Consider the following 10,760-nt stretch of genomic DNA (forward strand, 5'->3'; position numbering starts at 1 on the left):
TTGTGGAGCATGATCTTCCTTGTCTGAATCCGAATTGTCTTGGGTTTAATATGTCATTGTCTTCCAGATGTTTTACCCATCTATTCTTGATTATTTTCTCACAAATTTTGGCAATGGTGCTTGTTAGTGATACTGGCCTATAGTTGGTGGGTTCTTCTTTGTTTCCTCCTTTGTGTATTGGTACAATGTTAGCGTTTTTCCAGTCCTCGGGTATCTTTCCTTCTTTGAGTGAGCTGTTTATTAAGATGTGTATTTTGTCTGTTAGTTCTTCTTTGCACTCCTTTAGAATCCAATTTGCAATACCGTCCGGGCCATGTGATTTTCTGACATCCAGCCTTGATAAATGTTCTGATATTTCCTTTAGTGATGCTGTAAACTCATTCATGAGGGGAGATTTCTTGTTTTTGTCTATGTCACAATTCGGTATTTTCTCTCTGGTGAAAACAGATTTAAAGTGATTGTTCATGACTTCGGCCATCTCTAAATCTTCTGTGTATTCTATGTTTCCTTGGCATAGTTTCACCAATTCCTGTTTGTTTTTAAGTTTACCATTCACATACCGATAGAATAGTTTGGGTTGCTCTTTGCATTTGTCTATAATATCCTTCTCATGGTTCCTTTTCTCCTCTCTTCTCACATTAACATACTCATTTCTATAGTTAACATAAATTTGCCATTTGCTTTGTTTTTTGTCTTTTCTCCACTTTTTCCAAGCTTTGTCCCTTCTGTCTTTTGCCTCACTGCATCTTTTGTTGAACCAACATTTAATGTACTCTCTCTCTCGCTTTTGTCTTGGTACATGCCTGTTTACCCCTTCATTGTAGTTTTCCATCAATATATTCCATTTCTCTTCCACTGCTGTTTCTTCCCTGTAAAATATTTCCCAGTTTGCATTCCGGAAGAATGTCTTTAGCTTTGTAAAGTCTGTTTTGTTGTACCTCAGTCTTCCTTTCCTATGCTTTTCGTTCCTCTCTATGTCTATTTCTTCCTTTAGTATAGTTTCGATGAGTACATGGTCACTCTTTCCAATTGGTGTCTCATACTGGACTTTATGCACTATTTCAGGCTCTGTTGTAAATATTAGATCTAGTTTCGATGGCTCTTCATTATTTCTGTACCTTGTGTTTTCACGGACCCATTGGGTCATTGTGTACTCCATGGTCATATCTAGCAGTACATTGCCCCACGAGTCATCTCCTCCTTGCACTGTCATGCTGTCCCAACAAATTTCTTTGCAATTGAAGTCCCCCATAACTACCAGATTACCCTTACCCATTAGTATCTCATTGAGTGATTTTCTTGTGTCATCTAGCATTTTTGTATGTTCAATTTCTTTCCAAGCGCTTGTTTTTGGAGGTACATAAGTCACCACAAACTTTCTACTTTTCATATTCTTGCCTTCGACTTTTATCATGATCAATTCAGCATTACCTTTGACCTCTGCAATTTTTGTCACCTTTAGGTCTTTCTTGGCCAAGAACATGATTCCCCCTCCCTGTTTCTTGTCCCTGTTTTTTATCCAGTAGTTGTATAAACCTTGTCCGATAACAGTGGATGGTATTTCACCTCTTAGTTTAGTCTCTACAATTCCCATTATGTCTGGTTTTGCTTCTAACAGATAATCATTGAGTTCGTTCAGTCCCGAAATTAGTCCGTCAATGTTGGTATAGGCCACTTTTAATTTTCTTCCTTCTCCCTGGTTTCTTCTTCCCTTGTTTTGTTCGTTTTGAAGCGCCATTGTCTTAATCTCAAGTCTATTACTCTCCACTGGAATTCTTTGCATTCTGTCTCCGATCTTTTCAAGTCTTCTCTTAGCGCCCTTTCTTTTTCTAATTCCTCAGTACTCATTTCTCTTTTTATCCATATCTTATTGTATTTTTCACTCTTTGCCAAGTTACCTACTTTTTCAAATATGTCTTCTACTACCACTTGTGACCTTAGTTTTATCTTTAGAGGTCGATTCCTATCCTTAGTATAGCGACCAATTCTGTAAGTCTCTTCTAAGTCTGTGCCTGAATCACTATCTCCCCCCTGAATTTCATTAAGGATTTCTACTGCTGTCTCTTTTTCTTCTTTTTCTCTCATGTACCTCGCCAATCCTTGTTTTTCTTTAAGCCCATAAACCACAATACATTTCTTCCTATCTACTGTGTCCCTGACCCAATTTGCTTTTTCGTTAATCACTTGAATGATTGTGTCTTTTGCATTATCTTGCATTTGCTGCTTGACTATTTCTTTGAAAGCAATTTCTTTATTTTCAATATTTTCTTTCCACTTCTTAATTTCCTGGATACTGTCCCCACCTAAGTTTTCTTCGATCTTTTGTGTCAATTCTTGTAATTTGTTGTTCACTTCCTGCTTTAGATTTTCGCTATTATTATCATTAGTTTTCTTCTTTTCATTATCATTCTTCAGTTCATTTATGTCTCTTTTCATTTCTTTAATTTCGTTTGTAAGATCCAAGTTAGCTTTTTTCAGGTCAGAAATTTCATGGTTAGTCTTAGATAAACAATCAATTAAACCAATGACCTCTTTTCTTAAGTCCATGATTTCATTTTCCCACCGAGTCCTATTTTTGCTCATCTCTCTCTCTATCTCTAATAATCTACTTAAGTTCTTTCTTTCGTACTTACCAAACCCTAAGAAATCATTGTCATAACACGTGTTTTGTTGAGTGTTTACATCGCGGTTCAGTGGATTGCCGCCAGATGGCTCTGATTCGCAACTGGCTTTCGAGTCGTTTTCATTCATTTTTGCTAATTTCGAGTTAACACAATTAACTAGCACTGCATAGTGTGTGTGTGTGTGTGTGTGTATTCCCCCCGGATCAGCTGCAGCCTCTTTTCGAGACAGCCAGACACCACCCTACGGCAGCGAGCTCAGAGCTCATTATTAGCAGATCTCTGGGTAGGTCTGAGACCACTCACACTCCACACACCGGGAATGCAAGGTCACAACTCCTTGACTAACGTCCCGTACCTACTCGCTGCTAGGTGAACAGGGGCTACGTACACGTGAAAGGAGACAAACCCAACTTGTCTCCGCCCGGCCGGGGAATCGAACCCCGGTTCTCCGGCTTGTGAGGCCAGTGCCTTACCAATCCGCCACCGGGCCGTGTGTGTGTGTGTGTGTGTGTGTGTGTGTGTGTATGTATGTATGTATATTACAGCAGCAGAACCGAGGGATTGTATAAGTGATCATATTTTTTCCAGTTGGATAAGATTAGGATCCAGTCATAAAAGAATGAATGACGCGGTCTGAAGGAAAAAAAAAGTCTAAAAAACAATAAACTAATCGAGCAAGTGGGTCTGCCCCGCATCTATCATAACTCTTCCTTCCATTTCATTCCTTCTTTCCACTAACCCCTGAATCCCCCCTCCCTCCCTCTCCCCCAACTTATCTATCCTGCCCTCTAACTGCAGTAATATCATCCAAGTCCCCAATAATATTCAGTATCTAAAATATGCAGTCCAAGCGGGGCAGAATGAGCGGTGGAAGTATAATTAAACAAAAAAAATCAGGTTCACAATAACAGTAGGATGCAACCCCTTTGCTATCGAGAATCAAATACGAAAATAAGTAAACCAATTTGGTGACAGCTTGAATCAGGCTAAAAGTACCACTCGGTTCTGTATAGTTGGGGGTTAAATTTCAAATTGCCCGCTTTATCAATTGAAATACCGCCGATTTCAGCAGCTGTGCCTCGATAATTTATATATCAGTAGATGATTCATTACGTAGATAAAATTAAGAGGAAAACTACTTATATTTAAAAGGCAATGAACTGAAGAATCAATAAAATAAGAATATTATCTACAAAACACACGATCTGAGTAAAATCCAAACGCTTCGGATCAAAATGAAAACAAACAAGGCTAACGGTGCCGTTAGGAAGACAAAATCCTAAACTACAACAAATATTTTTTAACCTACAAACTGTCATTTTTTTTTAGGTAATTAGGCCTACTAGTTTTGATGAAACTAGGGTTCGTTTAAGGTAATAGGAAATAAAGTAGTTTGTGTTTTCTGAGTTGTGAAAAAAATCATAGATCATACCTTCCTTGGGAAGAACTGTACAGTTGTATAGTTGAACTGCAATACTACTAACGAAGAATCTATGCAAATACCCGTAAATCGTAATACTAAAGAATAAAAAATGAAACTGCAGATCTGTACAACATCTGCAACCATTGTTGATAATTTAGTTATATTTTTTGGGCTGCAACAACAAAATAATATCCAAAAGTCCACTTTTATATCATGAATTTTATTAATAATGTTTATCATTATGCCAGTGGTCTGCAAAGTTTCTTCCCAAGAGAAATATCATGTGGGGTAGGCCAGGGATTATTGACAACCACTGAATCTGTGGACCTGGTGAAACTCGAGGCAACAAAATTGTTATTATTATGTTATTACACCAGCTAAAGACTTTTCATTGATTTGATGTTTTGTTTACAGCAGAGTGATGGAGTTAAGGACATTGTTACATAATCAAGCTTGAACTTTGCCAGATTACAACGTCTATTTGGGAAAAAAAGTCACTGTCTGGGAGGTCTTCCAGTTTGGATAACTAGGTGAGATCACATATTTGTTATTTTCCTTTTTATTATTATCATTATTATTATAATTATTATTATCATTACTATGGTTGTTCCCCTTTATTTTTGTACAAAATTATTAGGTTTATAGGTTTCTATGTATTGTATTACTGTATCCATTTAATCACATTTTACAGGGCCTCTTACTCAAGGGCAAGGCGTGATGGCTCGTAATTCAAGTGAGGTGGTGGCCATGCCACGATTAACTAGTCAGTCAAGAAATATGATAATGAATGTTCTTCAGTATTTCCGTCGCCAAGATGAACTTGAGTGTGAAACTGATGTGATGACAAAGACTGCAGTTGCCACGGGAGTATCACAGCGAACTGTTTTCAGAATCAAGAAACAGGCTAAAGCTGGCAGGATCAAGTCACCACCTCCTCGGAGTAGGTTTTCAAAGGTGTTGGGAAGTATAGACGAGTTTGGTGAAGAGCGTGTCCGGAGGGAGATACTCTCGTTTTATGAGAGAGGCGAAATACCAACATTAAACATACTTTTTGCGAAAGTGAAGAAACCACCTATGAGCTTCCCAGGCTGTAAAACCTCTCTTAGAAATCTACTTGTAAAAGTTGGTTTTCGATTTAAGAAAGTTCAAAGGGGCAGGCGTATGTTAATGGAAAAAAATGATATCATGGCTGCAAGGAATAAGTTTCTAAGGGAACTGAGTGAAAACAGAAAATGTGAAAATCCTCTACCAGAGATATATGTAGATGAAACTTGGATATACCAGAATGAATGTGGTGAAAAAAATTGGTCTGTGAAGGAGAGTTCGGTAATCCCAAGATGGAAAACTAGAAAGGGAGCAAAATTTATTATTGTGCATGCGGGAGGAGAGGATGGCTTTGTACCTGGAGCGTTGTTTATTAAAGAGTCAAAAGATTGTGATAAAGATGACTACCAAGACTCACTGAACAGCGAGTGTTTTCGCTCGTGGTTCCAGAACCAGCTACTTCCGAACATATCACACCAGTCGCTTATCATTATGGATAATGCTTCATATCATTCAAAACTTACCAATAGAGCTCCAAGCAGAAACTCAAAAAAATGTGAAGTAATTGAGTGGCTCACACATAACAACATTGATCACGACCAGTCACAAACAAGATCGGAACTCCTCCAACTTGCAGCATTACACAAGGACAAAGAAATGTATGAAATTGATCAGATAGCCCTTGAAAATGGCCATAAAGTTGTAAGACTTCCTGCATACCATTGCACTTTCAACCCATTGGAACTTATATGGGTCAAAGTAAAATCCGAAATTAAAAAACAAAATTCCAGTGACAATCCAACTTTGAAAGAAATAGAGGAAATGTGTATGAGTGTGATAAAAAGTGTAAGCAAAGAAGATTGGAGAGAATGTATAAGTCAATCAAGGGATGTGGAGGAGGAATACAGAATTAAAGGCAAGGCTGCTGAACAATTGATTGAGAGCTTTGTTGACATGCTTGATGAGTCAAGCAGTGAATCTGATGAGTATGAATAACAAATTTCATGAATATGTATTTGTGTGTTTATATACCTAGGTGCTGTACAGGAAAAGGATTATTTTTATAGACCATGCTCTCTCCTTTTTATTATTATTTGTTTAGGGTGCTATGATCCACACCAACACTGCTGGTAATTTATTCCATATATGTGTGTGTGTCTGTGTGTGTGAACACCCCTTTTGCATATGACAGAACCTGTCATTTTGCAACTCCTATTGTGTTGTGATGATGCTACGTCTTTTGTTAGTTTGGCTTTATTATTTTATGTGGGTTCCAGACTATCCAACATATCCAAGTTTAGTTCTGAGGCACTGAACTATTATGATAGTATTTGGAAAGATACACTCACCTATGTCTTTTGTGTGGCTGTGTATTTATTTAATTGTTGTATACAGGAAAGGAACAATTCTCGTAGGGTCCCATCTCCTGCTCTGCAAATTATACCTGGCTACAAATTCATGTATGGTACCAACTTAATTTCCAGTTACCATATTTATGTTGAAGTATGGAAGACAAATGAGTGGAAGGGCGTTGAGCTAGACACAGAGAACAGTTGGAGTTTTATTCACTGATGTTTCGTCCTTACCAGGACATTCTCAAAGTACATAATGTACTTTGAGAATGTTCTGGTAAGGACGAAACATCAGTGAATTAAACTCCAACTGTTCTCTGTGTTTAGCTCACTGCCCTTCCTACCATATTTATATTTGAATTCATATAATGATCTAGCTTTGGCTACTGTGTAGCACCTAAGCTATTTCAAGTATTTATGTGTCTGTATGGAAAACTGTATTTCTTCATATCATAACCATGTGACCTAAAACCTTCACATCCATAATCAAGAGATCTTTTCTCTTTATATATTCTATCACTTTATTTGAATACTGTGATCATAATTGTCACCTTTCATATGCATGTGTAGCCTGCACATGTGTATTTATTTACCTATTTATGATATACAGGAAAAGGTTATACTTATGGGTTCTGGTCTCCAATTTTCCAGTTATCATAATTCTGTTCATTGTCAAAAACTCCCATTCTAAGGAGGATTTTTTGAATAAAGAAATTTAATGTTTTGTGGCTCTTGAAATGGATTTGACCTACCAGGCATTCACAGTTTGCCTTCATTACTGATGTCTCACCTAAGTAATGATGTTCTAAGCTAATCTGGCCAGCAAACATCCTGATCTAATTATTATGCCTCGTTTTAAATTTATGTATGGGTCCATCTTGGGTTATGTTGTCTAAGCTATTCTAGGGGTATTCTGTATGTATATATATATATATATATATATATATATATATAGAGATATATCTCTATATATATATATATATATATATATATATATATACAGGAATATCTCACTATATGACAGAGTGCTATAAAGTAGGTAAAACAAATGTTGGATGTATGTGAAAGCCCCAAGAGGCAAAAATTGAGGGGGCAGGGGGTTGACAGGGTCCATGATTCATACACAACCCCCCTATTTACATGTAAAACTCACCTCGATATACGAATTTTCGCATTGTGACCAGTCAGCTGGGAACACAACTCGGTTGTACGAGTATAGTGAGGTATTCCTGTATATATACATACATATACCAAGGCTTTTTCCCCCTTACAAGTCCAAGGGGAATTCTCCTCATCTTCTCTTTTTCCGATTAAATGAAGCGGCCTTGCTGTGAATGTGCTGTGTCTTGCTACATTGCTTCCAACCCAGGGCAGTGGGTGAGATGTAGGGATGACCCATCATCCAGGAGGAGCAAAGAAAAGAGAGGGGTGGTGAAAGGGAGTGGAGTATGTGGAGGTAAAATGGGTGGTGGACTTATGCCTTTTGTCTACCTCCCTTGTAAGGGGAAAAAGCCCTTGGTATATGTATGTGTGTGTGTGTGTGTGTGTATGTATATATATATATATATATATATATATATATATATATATATATGTATATATATGTAATATTCCCAGTTTGATTCCATGACCTTAAAATTCCTTCTGTGTATTTACCTAGTTGTATCTTACAGAAAGGGGAGCTACACTTGTAGTGTCCCATCTTTGTATCTCGCAGTGTCTAGTTTGCTCTTAAATTCATGTTTTTTTTTTTTCTTTTTCTCTCTTCTATAACTGTCCTTTTTTGAGTTTCTTTTCATGTCCTCTTGTATTTCTCTTATCCCAATTTAGTAAGTCTTCACTAATGAGGACTTCTATGCCTTTCATGATTCTATAGATCATTAGCAAGTCCCCTCTTTCTCTTCTTTGTTCCAGAGTTGGTAATTTCAGTTTTGACAATCTCTCACCATATGACAGTTTTGAAAGTGTTGGAGCCATCTTCGTAGCTGCTCTCTGGATTCATTCAATTTTCTTGATGTTCTTTTTGGAACTGGGTGACCATAGTGTCGCAGCATACTCCAGCCTAGGCCTTATCAGTGTGACTAGTATTTTCTTCATCCAAGTAGGTAAAAGCCACCTTCATTGATCTTAGGAAGTTGTAGGATTCTCTGACAATTTTGTTTATCTGTTTATCAGAAGACATGTCATTTGTGATGATTACTCCCAGGTCTTTTTCAGATTCCACTTTCTTTACTTTCTTTGTACAGATTATATATTGTCCTGATATTCTTTTTTTACTTTCTCTAAATTCCATTATGCTACATTTCTTGATGTTGAAGTCCACTTCCCACTTATGACGCCATTTCCAAACCTTGTTCAGATCTCTCTGCAGCGATTCACAATCCTTTTCAGTATTCACTTTCCTCAGTAATTTTGCATCATCTGCAAAGAAGCTCATGTAACATTCCACATCTTCATCCATATCATTCACATAAATAGCAAACATTATTGGAGGCAATACCAATCCCTGTGGAACTCCACTAATCACCTCTTCCCGAAATGAACTCTCTTCTCTGAGCACTACCTTCATTTTCCTTCCATGCAAAAAATCCTCCATCCAGTTCAGTAGTTTACCTTGTATCTCTCCTATGGTTTCCATTTTTCTTAATAATCCTTTATGTGGTACTTTGTCAAAGGCTTTTTGTAAGTCTAGGAAAGCACAATCAGCCCATCTGCCCCTTTCTTGTATTATATCTATTAGTCTTGAGTAGATACAAATCAAATTTGTGGCACATGATCTTCCCTGTCTAAATCCAAATTGTCTCAGGTTTAGCATATTGTTTCCTTCCAGATGTTTTATCCATCAGTTCTTAATAACTTTCACAAATTTTGACTACAGTGCTAGTAACGGAAACTCGTCTGTAATATGTTGGGTCTTCCTTGTTTCCTCTTTTATACATTGGTACATGTATGTGTGTAATATAACTAGACTTTTCTGTATAAAGTTAGTTAACTATATGAATTTTGTTTATGAGTTATAATGTACTGAATGTTGTGTGAGCATTATCATATCTGTGGATAATGTATTTTATATATATATATATATATATGTATGTATGCTTGTGGTGGTACCTGTAAATACAGAATTAGTACATTCACATTTAATGTGTTGTGCTTCATCCATTAGATCATAAGTGACATTGAATGTGGAAAAATGAACAAATTCTTTACAAAGGAGCACCATATAACTGAACTAGATACCTTAACAGCAGCTAGAATATAAAGACTGGTACCCTCTGGTATAGACATATTTCAACTCCTTTACCAAAGGAGTAGAATACCCTTAAATGTAAACATGATGGATGAAGATAGTCAAATTCTTTATTTATTGAAGGAGTACCACAAAATGAATGAAACAGTTTAATGATGGCCAGAAGAAAAGGGTGAGTATTACCAAAGTAGAAAAGGCCATTGAGGAAAGTTTTTAAAACTTCCAAAAGAGTACTACATCACTGGTGCCATTTGGAGTATATACCCACAATAAGAAGTAGATAAAAAAAAAATTCCAATGTGCCATGATTACAATAACATTCGCTGTTAGTTTGTCACAGTTTGACAGCTTTGAAGTACGTACAGCCAAGTTTTGGGGATATTCTGAGAAACAGACAGTTGGGAATGGATGCTAAAAGGAGATTGTATGAAGGGGTGAGGTTCATATGAAGAATTGTCACCCCAGAATGCCCACATGAAGAATCATCACCCCATGAGATCCCACCTGAAGTACGGTCACCTCAGTACACCAAATGTCAACAGTGGAATAAAGATTAGGTTAGGTTGAATGAGGGTTATGCTTATTGTCATCAACTTATACAATTGAAGAATCATAAACCCAGGATGGCCCACATGAAGAATTGTCACCACAGAATGGTCACATGAAGTGTCATCCTGTTGAAGTCTGGGGTGACGATTCTTCATGTGATCCAGGGGTGATTGTGTTGACAGTGCTGTATGGGGCAGAAACGTGGAACATAAGTGAGGAAGAGTTTAACCTCTTTAATATGAGTCAAATTCTTGTGCGCAGCATCGGATGCCTGAAGTAATATACTGTACAGTGATTGATGCATCACAATACTCGTGTTATAAAATATAAAATCACTGCTGTATTACTCATTCCCTTTCACTGAGGAATAATAAACATAGAAAATGTGATCAAACCAGTTCACAGAATTTGGGGGTCACTCACCTATTACTACAAAATAAATATAATCAAGATGCTGACACCAGCACCCTTGTATACTCACACAAGCTTCATGACATCTACGTAGGCACCATTGTATG

General features: G+C 37.1%; 1 protein-coding gene across 1 annotated transcript; it reads left to right on the plus strand.

The window, feature by feature from the left end:
• The first annotated feature begins 3,687 nt into the window (after window positions 1–3,687).
• On the plus strand, window positions 3,688–7,406 carry LOC143038655 (uncharacterized). Its single transcript, XM_076208157.1, has 3 exons — window positions 3,688–3,997; window positions 4,462–4,577; window positions 4,739–7,406. Exon 3 carries the CDS (start codon window positions 4,765–4,767, stop codon window positions 6,085–6,087), a length of 1,323 nt encoding a protein of 440 aa, XP_076064272.1. The 5' UTR covers window positions 3,688–3,997; window positions 4,462–4,577; window positions 4,739–4,764; the 3' UTR covers window positions 6,088–7,406.
• Window positions 7,407–10,760: the final 3,354 nt, after the last annotated feature.

Source organism: Oratosquilla oratoria, chromosome 24, assembly GCF_046742065.1.
Source record: "Oratosquilla oratoria isolate Oo_2021 chromosome 24, ASM4674206v1, whole genome shotgun sequence".
Lineage (NCBI taxonomy): Eukaryota > Metazoa > Arthropoda > Malacostraca > Stomatopoda > Squillidae > Oratosquilla > Oratosquilla oratoria.

Bases quoted from the DNA above. Each gene is read 5' to 3' on its own strand.
- LOC143038655 (XM_076208157.1), top strand. From the start codon at position 4,765: ATGGCTCGTAATTCAAGTGAGGTGGTGGCCATGCCACGATTAACTAGT.